The sequence below is a fragment of the Anopheles maculipalpis genome, chromosome 2RL (assembly GCF_943734695.1).
Source record: "Anopheles maculipalpis chromosome 2RL, idAnoMacuDA_375_x, whole genome shotgun sequence".
Classification (NCBI taxonomy): Eukaryota; Metazoa; Arthropoda; class Insecta; order Diptera; family Culicidae; genus Anopheles; species Anopheles maculipalpis.
This window is the reverse complement of record NC_064871.1, coordinates 21,348,732-21,365,448: the sequence shown is the minus strand read 5'-3', so window position 1 is coordinate 21,365,448 and position 16,717 is coordinate 21,348,732. Positions and strand designations below refer to the sequence as shown.

Sequence of the window (16,717 nt, the reverse complement as noted above, 5' to 3'; positions counted from 1 at the left end):
CACTTTCAATCCGTGCGTGGAATTCGCGACTCAAACCCTTACAACTCACATAACGGCGCAGTGTGACAGTAGTGTCCTTCTGCAACTTTCTGCCTTATACGTTCAGGTTGACCAGCGCATGTGTATGTTTCTATGGAACCGTCATGAATTGCTAGGTTTTATTGCAATAAACACGCCAAATGGTCCATGGCGAAGGGCAACCGTTGGCACTTTATTGAACTGCAGAGGGTAACACCTGTAGTCACGGCCCAGGTTACCCGTACCATGCTGTGGGTTTTGCCGGAGTGGAATGACATGCGATTGTTGAAGCATTTTCTATTTGGCGTTTCTCGCTCCGCCCATACCGCCCTTCCCGCATTGGCACAATCCCTAGTAACCTCCCGTTGTTAGGTCAGCGTTCCAGATCCGGACCGGGCGGGAGAGGCTTGAGAGGCTTGGGTGTTTGGCAAACGCGATGCGACAGATTGTCTTGGCACATATTTTACCGTACATTATTAGCCTCTGCACTCTGCACTTGCTCCAGGTAGAAGCTCGTTCCAAGCATCCTCTTCGCGCCGCTCGCCCCAGGCCGGTGGAGTCGATGTGATCGACTTCTTGGAAGGCTTTTGTCAGGCTCGCAATAGAGTTTTAAAAAAAACACACAAAAGGTTCGCCGCCAGTACGATGACAGGAGCATGCTTTTGTTCACGCTTGTGTGCCATGGCACAAGGCTTGCTGCCATTTTCGGTCACACCTTTAGCCTTCCCCGGGTGCTAGCAGGCCAGACGGTACAGGGCTGCCAACTACCTTTTCGTGCAGTTTGGTGCGAAACGCACGGGGAATGAATGTGCAAAAAAAAAAGTGGCAATCAAATATTTATGGTTCAAAGCATACTAAAACGCTGAAACGCTTGGACAGCCACCCATCATGGTTCGATGCCGTCGGTTCCGTGTACGGGGCCGGCAATCAATTAATCATCATTTGCCGAACCAATCGGTTGGAAAGGTAAATTGTAATAAATGTATCTAGTATTTTTATCACTTGTTTGTGTTGCGTATCGCGACCATTTTCAATGCAAATAAATAATGGTGAAATCAGCGTTTGATCAATTCAGGGGTTGAACGCGGCGCCAAGGTGCCGACCGACACCAATCCGTCGTACGGCGAACTGGCTTTTGGTAGCATTATGTTACATGCGATGAACAATAAACAAACGCAATTTTTCACATCTGACGAAAAAAATAATGTGCTTCTGTACATCATTAAATCGGAAAATAGCATCAACGAACGGTTGACGAAAGCTTTGTACGCCCGTTGTTGAGTTGTAGAGCTTTTTTTTTGTTTTTTTTTTCGGTGAATTCAAACAGATTGAAGCACGAATTGAAAAGGACATTCAATCAAGTGACAGTGCAACACAATGTACCAAGAATAGGCATTATGCCGAGCGCTCTGTTTGTTGAATTTTCGCTTATTAAAAACCAAAAATAATCACAATACCGCGCAACACAATGGTGGGCCTGACAGGAATGATCAATCCCGAAGTGTTTCCATTCCGAATGTCCGAATCCGGACCCTCCCACCAGCAAGTGTGGCATTCGAGTACTCAGGATTAAAAACCACCACGCGGCTACGAAAGTACGAAAGTAATTAAAACCATGAGCAGAAATTCTATATCAATACAGCCCACACGGTCGGTACCCGGTAACCAGCAAAACAAAACAACGCTGGCCAGAGGAACGCGCACCCTACCGTGGACCACACCATTAAGAAGCGAAAATATTGTTCCACTTCCAAATATTACTGAGACACATAGCGAGAAGAGAACTTTTTACACCAAGCGACAAAGTTGCCATTATTGCACCATTTACGCCACGGCCGGGGATGGGAGGGATGTAAACGGCAGGAGAAAAGGGCAGAGACATGCTTGAACGCGAATTTCTTCGCCATCTCATTGCCTCCCAGGGCTGCAGGGTGCCGGTGCCGTGCAAAAGTGCAAACTCATCCACAACAGCCGGACCGGGCATTTGGCCGCAAGCATGCCCTTCCTCTTCCACTCCCCCATCCCTCACCATCCCTGCGGGGTAGTGAACTCTACAAATGGGACTACGAGATTTCAAGGGTCCTTATAAGGAATGTGCATCCGTGGAAAGTATATGGCGAACGTGGCCCGACAGCGCCTTCGTGGAAAAGAAAACCACCGTATGATTTATGGATGGCAAGTTTGAGCGCTTCTATTTTTCCCGTTTTTTTTTTTCTTATGTGCTTTGCTTTATCGACCTCCTTTTCTTTCACTTCACGCATTCTTGAACGGAGCTTTTCTTCCCCAGCCCGGGAAAGCAATAAGACGAACTGGGCTGGCATAAAATAGGAAAGTTTTGCGATTCAGTTTTTCCTGCTTTCTGCTAAGTCACACACATACACATACATTTACTGTCCTACCAACCAACCTATTCCCTAGAAAAGCGAATGTCCACCTTTTGTTTTTACCCAAGTATCTAGCCCACAGCAACCGAACGTTCCTCTGATTCATTTCGCACCGTATTTAACCGTGTAACCAGTGGGGTGTCGGGACGATTTGGCGCTGACACAGAACACGCGGACCAGGCCAGGCTAAGCTGCTTTCAGGCTGGCAAACTGCATCCATTTGCCGTCCACCAAACTACCGGTCCCGAGCTTGCAGTTGAAGTAAACCCAGTAAAACTGAAAAGCAAAAACGAAAATCCCCACCAGCGGCGCAACGACAGATGATAGCAGATCCGCCAAGGGGATGGACACGCCGACAATGTTTGCCGGGGCGAAATTAAATCGAGCGTATCGCGTTTGAGAAAACGGATGGAGAAACCGGGAACTGTCGTGGCCACTCGAAAAGTGCACATCTTCTCCTTCAGCTGCTACAACCGTACGAACTCACCCGAACGAATCGAACGCGAATGGAGTGGAACATGAAGCGCTTGCCGATTCGGAACAGCGGAAAACTGAATCCAAACTGGCCATGCCTGCTGTCCGCTTTGTCCCGGACATCGAACGTTCGCGAGCAAAACGGTGCACCGATGCACGGTGCGTCAGATGCAATTCGAAGCCACCGAAAAGCTAATTATTGGTGAGTGCGCTTACCAGCATCGTCTTACGCTCGTCTGACAGCCGCCAACTCTCGAAACGTCTGCCGGAATCCGTTGTTTCTAGGGTTGGGAAGGGGGTGTAGTCAGGTGGATAGTTGTGTGGCAGCAAAACGCCGATCATGTTCGCATTGGTTATGGGGTTCGAATAGTACGTACGAAAACCATTTTCTCCGAATCTACCGCTCGGGTGAACAACAATGAACAACCAAAGGCACCGTTGGTTGTTTTTGTGTGGGCCACGCACTCGTCAGCACCAGATTGAAGCGAATCGCAAAGTTTCGCCAAATTTGCCGGAAGCTAGAAATTAGCACGCGTCACACGATTACGCACCGAGCGGCTCGGAATCAGGGCAGGTATCTGCTGGAAGCGGACGGTTTGATTTCGCTGGAGCAGCTTACAGCAAAACAATGGGCCTTCTTAGCGAAATCGTGCCCGGAGAGAATTCCTGGCAGAAGTAAAAAGTCCCGCAACTAACTTATTGAGCCTGGTACGGTTAGCACGAATGCTTTGGATGGTACGATGGAAGGAGCAACCGTCACCGTCAGCAATATTCTTCTAATAATAGCGAAAGTTCAGCAGCTGTAAGTTGAAGGTAAATTGGTTAGTTTAGCGGCGATCAGCATTGGGTTTTACATCGAAAAGTTATAAGCAGTTTTACTCTACAATTGATAATGATTTAAACATTAGGAGATTAACACCTCAATCCATTGTGGATTGCATGATAAAGTAGTGCAAATTGAAAATAAAAATTGCCCACAGTAACAGTAGAGTAATCTCTAGAATCTTACATTTTCTTAAGAAAATTACTTACTTCAAAGGTATATGGCGTGTGCAGAGCTTTATCTTGTGTCACTGTGCATAATTGAACAATAGAACAGGGCCCTTTGTACCTTTGTATCTGATTTTCTAACAACATTCGATACTTGTTACGAGTAGAAAGAACATCAATTTCTTAACATTGTACAGGTTTTTCTACATAAAAAGCTTTTGAGCCTTTCGATTTCCTTTCGAGCCATCTATAGTTTGTAATCTCGGCCATTGGTGATGTTGACAAAATTGAAATAAAGAAGATTTTTCTATTGAATGATAGTTTTTTTAAAGATTTGTTTGAATTTTAAAATTGATGTAGAATAAATTGACAATGTTAATTGTCTAATGCACTTTATCAGAAAGTCAAAAGGAGACTATTCTTAGTGGATTCAATGATAGAATCCTTTTTCTCAAAATCATCAACGACGTTTTATAAAATAAAAAAAAACATGTTGATTCGTTGGAAATCAGTATCGTAGTCTTTCATGATCACTGTACACCGATCACAATGACGCCTTACAATAATTAACGTACCGTCTAACTAAATATCTTTAGACCGTTTCGTCTACTAAGTGTTCATATATCGGAGACATCCTTCTGTCTTCTATCGTCTGCTACCATTCTTCTTCTACTTGGTCTACATAAGGGTTGAGCAAGTCGTGATGACTTGGTCAGCTCGTTAATCAATTTCTAGGAAATTCGGTCCAGGAGTGGATCTCCGCCAGGTTCGACACCACCTGATCCAACCAATGAGCTCTCTGTGCTCCTTTACGCCTCATGCCCAACGAGCACCTTCCTGGTGGGGCATGAGTCCAGCAATTTCTACACGGTTTTGACTACCGTCGCGATATCTGCACAGTTCAGCAGGTCGTCCTCCGAAAATGGTGCATTTCGTGTGTTTTTGGAGCCTTCGGAGAGGTTTGTGGAGCCCTTAACCAGTAGTGAATCATAGTAATCAAATAAGTATGAAGTGAGTACTTCATAGTAAGGGCCTCATATCGAGGCTCCGCATTAGGGGATAACGGCCTCGTGCGTATTAGGAGCCTCGTACGAGAAAAAAAAAAGAAAAACTATGTTGGGGTTGGGGCCCATACCATTCGAATATGACATGGGCCTCAACATTCATGCCGCCTAAGTGTGGAACAGTGAAGACCCATGCGAACATAGAGGAATTCACGATTCCATGGGTCACACTACGCAAAAACTCAAAGTTAAATGGCATAAAATTCTAATCGTCGCAGGGTGCCTCCGGGCACACCTGACTTTACGGGGCGGCGGCGCCTTCACGGGCGGTCGTCGCACTAGTTTGCCCTGCTTAGCGGGACAACTTGTGTTTAGCAAGGTGAGATTGAGCGATAACAGGTCCGTGATGCCCTTAGATGTTCTCCATTCCATTCCAGATATTATATCATTTATGTTTGATTGAGCTTTACATCAAACTTTGAACCTAAATATGTTAGAAAAGTAGATCAAAAATGCATATACGATACATTACTGCACATATTGATTGCAAAATGAGTAATTATCGCACCAAAATTTTGTGCATAATTTTCACTCTAAAAAAAAAAACGCAATAAGCTGGTGCTTTATCAATTTTTCCACCAAAAATATGACTAGAAATCATCCCAAGCTAAGGCCTACGCGGTGGAGTAAAATATTACCCTGCTCTTTACTACCTTCCTCCCCAGACTGGCAGGACGTCACACTTTAATCAACTGGAAGCCTAGATGCATTTTACTCATTCATGGCGGTGTGTTAGCACCGTCTTAACAGTCTTTAGAGAGTTTAATAGTGCCATTATTTCTGCGCGCTCGACAGTATCTTGATTTCCATCGTCTCCCGGGTACGTAATCCCAACAAAAAAAAAATGCCTCCCACCTCCTACCGTTGCACGCCGACCCGTCCACGTGGTAGAGAGGGTTTGTCGCCCGGTAATCCTCTGCCATATCTCGCGGGAAGCATTCTACGCCACTGACAGCAGAAGGGTCTGTCAAAAAAGCGACAGCTTCCAACGTTGCTGCTAGATCGCCGAACCCGTGGTCCCCGGGTGCATGATGGTAGTGCGAAGGATTTCGCCTGGCTGTGGTTAGGCCGTGTGAATGTTACGCATACAGCTCCAGGACCGTTGAAATAAACGTGCCCTCCGGTTCTGCTAGCAAGAGAGCGCGAGAGCGAGCGAGATGATCGAGCCTCGCAAGCGACAAGCCTGAGCCTAGAATAATATATTTCATTTTTTTAACAGCCATATCATAACGAAAAATGTTTGCTTCCTTGGTCGGGTGTTAGAGGGATGGGAAAAAGAGGCGCACGGCTGGGGAGGGTTCTTACTGTTTGCCCCCCCCCCCCCCTTTTACAGCATCCTGCCTGGGCCCTTCTATCCGTTTCCCTGGCGTGTGCATTGTACGTTACCCCGTGTGCCTTGGGATATGTCCTACAACGCGTTTCTAAGGTGTGACGGGCGGATTCTGTACGGGGGCAGCTCGGAAATCTCTTTACGTATAAAGCTTTTGGCTGTTTCTCGGGCAGGATAAGAAAGTACGGTCGAGGATTTAGGGAGAAAGTTTTTTGTTTTGTTATAGATACTATTGTACCAAATTTATGTAGACAAATAGTTTTACTTTACTTAGCAATTTTATGTAAGTCTAGATTTTGGAAGTAAAAGTTTTTTAATCTACAACTTCACTCTCTAGGATCATTTCTATAAAATGCTAATACTGATAATATCTTTCCCACTTTTATCACTTCTCTTTGTTCTTAATCCACGAGCCCCTAATTGTCTTGCACATTATTTTACATCCAAACATGCAGAAAAGTCGCTGCCCATCATCTTCAGTTCAAGTGGAGCAAGGCAAGATATTTTTTGTCATCTCCCTCCCCAAAACACACAGCAATGAAAGGAACGCCAATGAGAAATGATTTCAAACTTGCCTAGTTTTCATTACTTCTTCACTTTCCATCAGCCCGAGCACATAAAAAAAAATGCGGAAGTGTAAACCTAGAAGAATTTCATTCCAACTTTCGGACCCATTTACGGCGAAACACCCCGATAGCACATTCTAATGGAGCTGCGCGAAGAAAAGCCGCACCTACCCTACCACCTGAAGCAGCGCCATTCCAACATTCAACCAAACGAATAAACCGGAAAGAAAAGTGGATCCGCTCCAAAAGGAAATAGTTTGAAACCGCGCACTCTTTATACGTCATATCCAGAGGCCGCGCGTTTTTACACAACTCTTAAACATCCCGGCCTTACTTCCGTCTCACCGTGGCTTATGAAACCATCCCAGGTTGTGTGTTTGTATGGGTTTTTTTTTTCTTTGTACCCCGAATCGTCGTCTGTAGGTCACTTTTCCAAATTAAAATGTTCCACTGGAGAGTTGGAATTCATTTCGAAATTATGTCTCCTTCCTGCTGCAGTGAAACAGTACGGCGAGACGGAACCGAACGCTTTACGAGCGGTGTGCAAGGCTAACACGGTGGATTACGGGGTGCCCATTTCCTTTACGTTCTTGGTGGGCAAATCGTTTGGATTCTTACTCTCGCAGCAGCAGCAGCAGCACCACCACCACAGAAGGTGATATACATAAAATTTTACTGAGCTTTTAGCATGAGATATGACAATAGTGGCTGTACGGGATGCTGATGTGCCCAGCCGAACGAGTTAAGGATCCTCTATCTGAACCATTATAATCATTTGCTATTAAACACTGTCGCCAGGTTCGACAGGTTTTACGTGCACCGGCTATCCGTCGATTGAGTGCTGGAAATCCTTGAACATATGTCGGTTTCGGTTGGCTGATTTGGGCATTAGTTATTGAATGGATACTTCGTTAAGCAACACATTTAAATGGAATTATGTTCTGTCTGGAATATTTTAACAATTGACTAGAGAGATTAGGTTAGCACTAGTAATACAGCACTACGTTACGTTAGTAGATTCTCAAAACAGAGGTACTATAGCACAGAGGGCGGCCGGTGGTATAAGCGACATCGACGCCGGTCTTCAAACGGCAGCTCTCAAGATACCTCTCAAGAATATACTGCCGAGGAAAACTAAATCCAAATCGTTAATGTTGCAAACGGAAACAAAATCGGTTGTTAGCATCCGGCGTTGGTGCATCGATCATGCGAAGCGATTACCGATCCCGAACTCTCGCGCAGATTCTTGCTACGTTGTCAAATCTACTAGGAATAAACAGAACGATTTTTTCCTGAGTAGACCAGGACTAGTGAATCCGCGTCTCTGCTGACAACGCGTTGGGACGACGGGGGAAGTTACCGGTTCCACCTAGGTCAGAGTGTTAACCTTGCTTCCTGGACTAGCCAGAAGATTTTTTTGAACCGTGGACTAAGTTTCAACCGGCGACGATTCCCCCTAATTCTTCCGTCGGAAAAAGAAAGCACTACTAGCAAATGAAAAATTCCTCCTAAATCGCAGGGCTATTCCGGCGTCCCCAGCCTCGCTCAGGTCGGAATGTTAACCTTTTTCCTGGCCTAGGTCGGAGAAGACTTACACTAGACGTTTAGAAATGTACAAAAAATCCCAAATTCATTCTTTTACTAGATTTTGTTGTTCCCTGCGTTTGAAGATGTTACAAATTTCATGCTGACTTAAGTAAAAATAAAATTTTGTTTTGCACGAATATTTATATACCGAGATGATAAAGAAAATGCTGAATATAACGATCAATTTAAATTACACCTAATGATCTATTCATCTTGAGTATGTCCCCATCTGACCTGCATGCATCTTGGCAGATATGTAATGACATTTCATGCGAATGTTTTGTTTTGATTATCGATCACAAAATCTACCGCAAGCATTCCACTTGTGTCCGCAGGAATTGTGCCACTTAGAAGCGGAACGAAGATCCATTGGTTACAGATAAGTTATCAGCAGAAAGTGCGCCATGGAGCATCAGGTAGACAACCTGCTGGATAAAATGTAAGTGAAATTGTTATGATAGCCATTAGAAAGAACTTTCTCAGTATCAGATACCTTTGATCTTCCGATTAAACAATCCTTTTAGCATGGATGTACCAGGCAACATTGGGTGTCTGTTGGCGAACAACCAAGGACTATGCCTAGGAGGTAAATGATTGTATCTGCTCTAGATTCATATCAACATCATTACAAACGAATTTTTCTTTTCCACTACAGCAAAAGGTACCGCATCGGAACAATCGGCTGGCATAATCGTTGCCATATCAGATTTAGCCTCGAAGCTAGATCCTGCCAGCGGTAGTCCTGTAATTTCACTAGAATCAAACGACAAGTAAGCTTTACTAGCATCCTGTGGTGATATGAATCATGTTAACTAGGTGTACTTTTCGTTTATTTTTCAGAATTTGTATGATTCACAAACACGGAATCACTGGGGCAATTTACAAGCAAAAAGGAACCTAGATAGAATCTTGCTTTGGTCGTAATAAATAAATGCTATTTGTTTAAAGGATATTATCCTCGTTTCTTAACGATGGCCATATGCTAGCTATCAAGAGACACATTTAGAGAATAGTACGAAAATTTGTTGAAGCAATTCGTCGGTTGCATGGTCGTTCAAAAACATCGCACAAATACCGCTAAAACGTAATCGTTCCTGAGAAGGATCATCCTCGTACAAAAACTTATTTTGCTTTTATTTTATTTACAATTGAATATGACGGTCCAGTGCCGTATTGTCTTATTATTTTGCTTTTCTAGGCAATTTTTTAAAAGTCCAGCTTACTATCCACTCTTCCTTCATTGAATAAAATGCCAAAAAACAACTTTATTTGAAACGCCTAGTCTGCATTCCTTCAAATCAGTTAAAGAAAAAAACATCGCATTAGAAATGTTTGATTATTTTCTTTATTAGTACTTTTAGAACCCTTTTAGAACTATTTCGTCATTAATTCAACCTATTATTCGATTAAAATAATTGTCTTATCTAATGATTTTGAACTGATTACTATTGAACACCAACTTTCGTGCGATGTTCTCTACAAATGTCCGTCACGTTATCTCACTGTTCAGCACAGTGCGCTTGTAACAAAGCGTCAAACGTCAAACGCACTTTTCCCGTACCTTTCTGTTGTTTGTGAACGGAGGAACACAGTAATGCTAAATTAACAAAACATTTGCTGGCTAAAAATGGACCAACTCGTGAAATGCGTATTGTGCTTGACCACCGAGCCGGAAAGTTTTCTCAAAGTGTACAGTGATGAAAAATCCATCGACGATATAGCGGATATAATAACAAAACATCTTTGGGTTAGTACCACCATCCGCCCCTGTTCTCCCTCATCCCCCCCACCCCCCGGAGACCCACCATAACAATACGCTTGATAGCATTTTCGTAAACACAGCCCCATTTTGGCCAATATATTAAAGCACACGTACCTTTTGTGATTTTCGCATTTCAGTTAAAGCCGACCGACGATTCGTACGTTTGCAACGAGTGTTGGAAATGTCTGAAGGATTTCCACGAGTTTTACATCCGGCTAGAGAACATCCACTTCACGCCAGATCCAGATCCAGAGGATGCGTCATGCAACGCAAAAGATATCAGACAATACCGTAAGTTCCTTTCGTAAACCGCCAGCTACAGTTAACAAATCCCGCACTCAAAAAACATTTTCGGTCGGTTCCATGTTACAGTGTTTGAATTTCATCCGGTGGAAGATGTTAAAATAGAAGAATTGTCCCAGGACGCGGAACAGTTGGAAGAAATAGAGTACGAGTATTTGGAGGGCGATGAAAGTGCTGAAAATGAAAGCAAAGACCGTATTACGAATAGGCGCCCAAAACGGGCCAGCGCCGCACAGCCAAACTATAAGCTGGAAGCGGACGCCGAAGCCGAATGGGAAAAGGATTATCTCGCAAGCAACGATGAGTACGAAGATGATGAGGATGATGCAGATTATGATGAAAATATGAAGGAAGACGCTGACTACCTTGAGGAGGACAATGATGACAGTGAAGTTATAAACTACGACATCCAAAACATCAAGCAGGAAGCAAACGCTAAAGCGGAATCGGCGTTGACGCCCACCATACTTCCGAAGCGAGGTAGAGGTCGACCACCGAAAATAAAGCCAGAAGTTGCGGTTAAACATGAGCCGAGAAAGTTGCGCGAACGAGGTCGAAAACGGAAAGCTTCCGTTACGAGCAGTGAGTCGGAGTTGGACTCAGACTTTGATGATATGATCGACAGCGAAGATTGGAAAAAGTATCGCAAATCGTCAAAAGGAGGGAAGGCACGCAAAGCGCTCGGCTTTCGGCAGCTGCAGGAAAAGATATTTTCATACGTGGATGAATTTATCTGCTACTACTGCCCGGAGAAGGTGGTATTCGAGCGTTTCCATCATGCGAATCTGCATTACAAAAAGGTGCACAACGAGCCCGCCTTCCTGCGGTGTCCAAAGTGCGGTCGGAAGTGCTTCACACCCGGTGGATTCGTCAGTCACATGGAGACACACGAAGATCCGGAAAGAAACAAGTAACTAATTACAATCTGCCCGTGTTGCAAGCAAGTAGTGCATGATAACGAAACATTCTGCTCTATTCTTTTTCCATAACAGGTGTAACATATGCGGAAAGGTCACGGATCAACAGATCACCTTAAAGAAGCATATGCGAGCGCATCAGGATAAGCTGGAAAAGGATTTCCCCTATCCGTGCAGTCAGTGTACGCGTCGTTTCGAGCATGAGGAAAAGCGAGACAAACACGAACGTCTACACGGGCGAAAGGTGGTCATTAAAAAGGAAAAGGGACGCGATGTGGAGCTGCTTAAGTTCTACAAACGCATCTACTGTGATGTGTGCGAAGAAATCACTCCCGAATCGACCTCGTTCGATAACTTCTGGGATCTGAAGGTGCACATGACCAACGAGCATAACAAAACGCCCTATCTCAAGTGTCCGATATGCTACAAGAAGAATGCTTGTCGTCAGCAGCTGATGGTGCACGTGGATGTGCACGACAATCCGGAAAACTATCGGTGAGTTGCGTTCGTTCCCTCTGAAGTCGTGACAGCTGGTGCAAATGTTAATGGAAACTTTATCTCTTCTTATTTTATAGATGTAAAGTGTGTAAGGAAATCCATCAGAATCTGGACAAACACATGATTAAAGCTCACACAGCGGAAACATCCCAACCGGATGAGAAAAATTACAGCTGCGAGCATTGTGGCAAAATGTTCAAATATCAAACAAACCTTCGCAGCCACATTGATCGTGTGCATGGTGTAAAGGATGTGTGCTGTGAGATCTGCAACAAATAGTAAGTACACTGTACAATACTTTGCGAAATTCCGTTACCTAAATAACGTCAACTCCATTTTCTTACAGCTTCAACCATAAAGCACTAAGTGCCCACAAGCGTTCGGCCCACACCGACGAAATGTTTATGTGCGAACACTGCCCGAAAATGTTCAAAACACGAAGCGGTCTCGAATCACACAAGAGCGATCACGACGAAACGTTGCGCAAATCGGTCAAGTGTACGATATGCGGCAAGGAGATGCGACGCGGTGCCAGCATGGCGAAGCACATGAAAACGATCCACTCGCAGGAAGATCCGGTCAAGTGCGATCTGTGCGGTAAAATGTTTCGCACCACGTTCCACATGTTGCGCCATCGGGCCAACACGTGCTCGGCCACGATTAGCTCGCGTCCGTACAAATGTGAAGTTTGTGGTAAAGGATTCGCGATGAAACTTACAATGACCGAACACATGACAACTCATACGCGCACCAGCCTGTATCAGTGTGCGTTTTGCTTCAAAACTTTTGGCTACATTTCGAATCTGTACAAGCACCGGAAGAAGGCACATCCGCTTGAATGGCAGGAGGTGCAGGCGAGACCGGAGCAGGGCATTGCAACCGTAATCGAAATACGTAACTAAAGCAATCCCGTCGTTACGGATGACATGCGGACCCTGGAGATACAATGTTGTACACTAAGTTACAGCAAAAGTTTGAAACATAAAGCCAAAAGATTGATGTTTTATGCTCTTGGACAAAACCACACACACACACACACACACACACACGTTGGATGGTTGAAACGGAAGGATTATAAGTACATCTTTTAACGGTAGTCGGTTTTAATGCTAGATCAAGTGTGATCTAGCCCATAGCATAGAATAGAACTAGGCTTCACGGCCGAAATTAAGAACGTGTAAAGTGAATGGTAGTTTTTACACTTTTTGAAATCACATCAGATCTAAATAAAGTAAGCTAGCATATAGAACATATCTGTAAGGAAAGTACACTAAATCAACAATAAAACAAATATTCTAGCCACGCGATTTCCTCAGTCTTCTTGCTTTAACGACCTTTAAGGTCAAGCCGGCCATCAGATGGCATACCTATACCACGTAGTTTAATAGTCAGTCTTCACTACGTGGGGACAGTCCGGATGGGATTTGACTTCCCTGATAGCTTACTAGACTTCCCGGACCTGCCGTATGAAGATCGGCGCCTATGTCATCTACAACACCGGGCCGCCCCTCGATTTCCTCAGTATTGCGTATAATTTGGAGGTAAGTTAAGAGTTATGTAAAATTGAGTTTCCATACAGCTTGGATCTCTCTTTTTTGCATGGAAATACGATATCCACACAAGAATCATCCCACAAGTTGGAGGATGCGTTTTTTTCTATTTTCAAATAACCAACGGTTTCAAATGTCAACACACGATTATGTCAAAAATTTGGAAAACGTCAAGTGAAAATGTCAAATTGTTTACAATTTGCAATCCATGGAAAGCAACACAAACAGCATTACTACCAAATAACATAGTCGTATCTGCGTTATATTACACGATTTCAGTTATATTAAGTGGTTTAGTGTAGCTCGTCCTAGCCTAGATACAAAGATACGTTACCAAAATGACGTATAACGACATTTGTGCGCTTTGTTTAGCAACCGAATCGCGATGGTTCTTGGAAGTGTTTAGTGAAGCGAACAGGACGCTTGATATGGCATTCATCATATCAAAACATTTGTGGTTCGATGTAGGTCTTGTTTTGTTTGGCCATTTTCCCACCCGGTAAATCTAAATCGCAGTTTCGCTCCCTCTCCTTGTAGCTTAAACCAGCAACTAGTCCACGCGTGTGTAACGGATGCTGGACAAGTGTACACGATTTTCATCTTTTCTACACCAAGCTAGAAAGCATTCATAGCGAGGATGCTGAGGAGGATGGCAACGTTATCGAGCAAGATGGTGAGCAACCGTGCATGTGTATCGAATAAATTAAAACTAAAGCTTTGTGCCCTATCTTCTAGCCCACAATATAACCGATCTCAATCCAGTTGATGATATGGGCGAGCTAGAAACAACATTTGAGACAAAGCCCGAAATAAGTCAGCTTGGTATAACAAGAAAACCGTCGAGCAGAATTACGAGCATGCCATTAAGATTCGAAATCCTGTCGACTGAGGCTGCAGGGAAAGATGAAAAGAAACATTTTGTCGAGGTAATTGATTATGCTAGCAACGATGAGGATTTTGATAACGATCACCATTCCGAAGACAATGCGCTCGATGATGATGATGATGCTTTCGACGCTGACTATAACGATGAATCACAGTTGAAAGAGCAATCGCAATACGAGGTGGTTGAGGATGGTCCTATACCTGAAGAGCAGCCACCAACAAAACGTCGTAGAGGCCGTCCACCAAAAGTAAAACTGGACCCTGATGTGAGTGTAAGAGAAACACAGCAAAAGACAGCTCCATCTGCCACTACAGAATCAGTAAAACGACCTAGAGGTCGTCCACCGAAACAGAAACTGAACGAGCACAGTATGGAACAGAACGATACGGATCACATGATCGACACAAAACCACCTGTTCCAACAACTTCTTCCACCGTAACGGTACCTATAAAGCGTGGTAGAGGACGGCCACCGAAACGCTCGCTAGAAGCAACGATAAAAAGTGAACCAGTTGACGGAACCGGTGGGCCGATAATCGATAAAGCTAAACGCAAATCGTTACGCGCCAGAGCGCCAAAGTATGAGAGTGACAGCGATCAAGATTATTCCGATTATGGAGATTCCCACACAAAAAAGAAATCCAAAAAGCGTATGCGAAACGATCGCGATGAGCGTATATTTAAGTACGTGCAGGAATTTTGCTGCCACTACTGTGTGGAGCATGTGTCGTTCAAGCGCTTTATCGATGCAGATCGGCATTACAAGCTGGTGCACAATGAGCCAGGCTTTTTGAAGTGTACCAAGTGCGAGAAGAAATGTTACACACCCGGCATGTTTGTAAGCCATATGGAAACGCACGAAGATCCGGAAAAGAATAAGTAAGTTCTATATTGGTTTAAAACAATGTAACTGATTTTGTATTTTTTTCTTATAGATGTGAAATTTGTGGAAAAATTACCGACTGCAATATCTCCCTGAAGAAGCACATGCGCGTTCATCTTGGGCAGCTTGAGCAAGATCTGCCATACCCTTGCAGCCGTTGCAAACGAAAGTTCGCATCGGAGGAACAGCGAAACAAGCACGAAAAGTTGCACGTTCCAAAGCCGCTCGTTAAGCGTGACAAGGGCCCGGATCTGGAGTTGCTTGCCTTCTACAAACGCATCTACTGTGATGTGTGCGAAGAGAAGGAACCCGATTCAACGTCGTTCGAGAATTTCTGGGATCTGAGGGTACACATGGAGCAGGAGCACAACAAGGGAGCGTACCTCAAGTGCCCGATTTGTGGCAAGCGAAATCTATACCGCCAGCATCTGATCACGCACATCGATTTGCATAATAATCCGGAGAAATATCGGTAACGGTATCGGACCATGCCTGTATAACATAACCGTTAGCAAATGTAATGTAATGTAATGTAATGTTTTCCATATTCATTCTGTCTTTACAGGTGTGAAGTTTGTAAAGAAATTTACCAAAACTTGGACTCGCACATGATTAAAGCGCACACGCCCACCATAGCTATTCCAGCGGACAAAAAGTACAAGTGTGAGCAGTGTGGCAGGATGTTTAACTTCTTGGCAAATTTGAAAATGCACGTTGATTGTGTCCATGGTTCGAAGGATGTACGCTGCAACGTTTGCGACAAATAGTGAGTGCAACCTTTCTTTATCTTGTCCTATAGTTCAAAATTATACTATATGTCTCTCTTTATAGCTTCAATCTCAAGGCGTTCCGCGTGCACAAACGAACAGCACACACCGATCAGTTGCTTATGTGCGAACACTGTCCAAAAATGTTTAAAACACGCGGCGCACTCGAAGTGCACAAAGCCATTCACGACGATAGCTTGGTACAGTTTACGACCTGCGAGTACTGCCACAAACAAATTCGATTGACAAACGTTAAGAAGCACATGATATCGCAACACTCACAGGATGGGCCGGTCAGTTGTGAACTGTGCGGCAAAACGTTTCGCACGATGTTCCACATGAAGCGACACCAGAAAAACACGTGCGAGGCAACGATCGACTCGCGGAAGCACAAATGTGAGGTATGCGGTAAAGGGTTCTGTTTGAAGCTAACGATGATCGAGCACATGACGACACACACGCGTACCAACAAGTATCAGTGTGCGTTTTGCTTTAAATCGTTCGGTTACATTTCGAATCTGTACAAGCACCGGAAGAAGGCTCATCCGCTTGAATGGCAGGAGATACAGGCTAGGCCGGAGGAAAACATAGCATCAGTAATCGTTGTAAGAAATTAACACGTTTTCGTATATGTGGTAGAGCATCTCAACTGTTTATTAGGCTCGGGGATCTAGGTCAATCCTGGCTGCAAAAGATTAATTTAGATTAATTTGCGTTTAGATTTTTTCGGTATTTTAA

General features: G+C 44.2%; 5 protein-coding genes across 6 annotated transcripts in view; 3 read left to right on the top strand and 2 right to left on the bottom strand.

Annotated features, from left to right (window-relative positions):
* LOC126558139 (60S ribosomal protein L3) overlaps window positions 1-16,717 on the bottom strand; it is a 438,353-nt gene that overhangs the window by 343,737 nt on the left and 77,899 nt on the right. The gene's annotated exons all lie outside the window — the stretch shown is intronic.
* LOC126565411 (UDP-glucose:glycoprotein glucosyltransferase) overlaps window positions 1-16,717 on the bottom strand; it is a 391,865-nt gene that overhangs the window by 363,637 nt on the left and 11,511 nt on the right. The gene's annotated exons all lie outside the window — the stretch shown is intronic.
* On the top strand, window positions 8,818-9,360 carry LOC126559537 (uncharacterized). The gene is made up of 4 exons (XM_050215707.1): window positions 8,818-8,852; window positions 8,938-8,999; window positions 9,069-9,183; window positions 9,254-9,360. Exons 1-4 carry the CDS (start codon window positions 8,818-8,820, stop codon window positions 9,312-9,314), a joined length of 273 nt encoding a protein of 90 aa, XP_050071664.1. The 3' UTR covers window positions 9,315-9,360.
* LOC126557188 (zinc finger protein 665-like) lies at window positions 10,037-12,795 on the top strand. Its single transcript, XM_050212873.1, has 6 exons — window positions 10,037-10,160; window positions 10,313-10,466; window positions 10,548-11,388; window positions 11,471-11,890; window positions 11,971-12,171; window positions 12,240-12,795. Exons 1-6 carry the CDS (start codon window positions 10,041-10,043, stop codon window positions 12,793-12,795), a joined length of 2,292 nt encoding a protein of 763 aa, XP_050068830.1. The 5' UTR covers window positions 10,037-10,040.
* On the top strand, window positions 13,782-16,601 carry LOC126557115 (zinc finger protein 28 homolog). The gene is made up of 6 exons (XM_050212779.1): window positions 13,782-13,907; window positions 13,981-14,134; window positions 14,179-15,208; window positions 15,265-15,684; window positions 15,778-15,978; window positions 16,044-16,601. The coding sequence occupies exons 1-6, from the start codon at window positions 13,782-13,784 to the stop codon at window positions 16,594-16,596; spliced, it is 2,484 nt and encodes an 827-aa protein (XP_050068736.1). The 3' UTR covers window positions 16,597-16,601.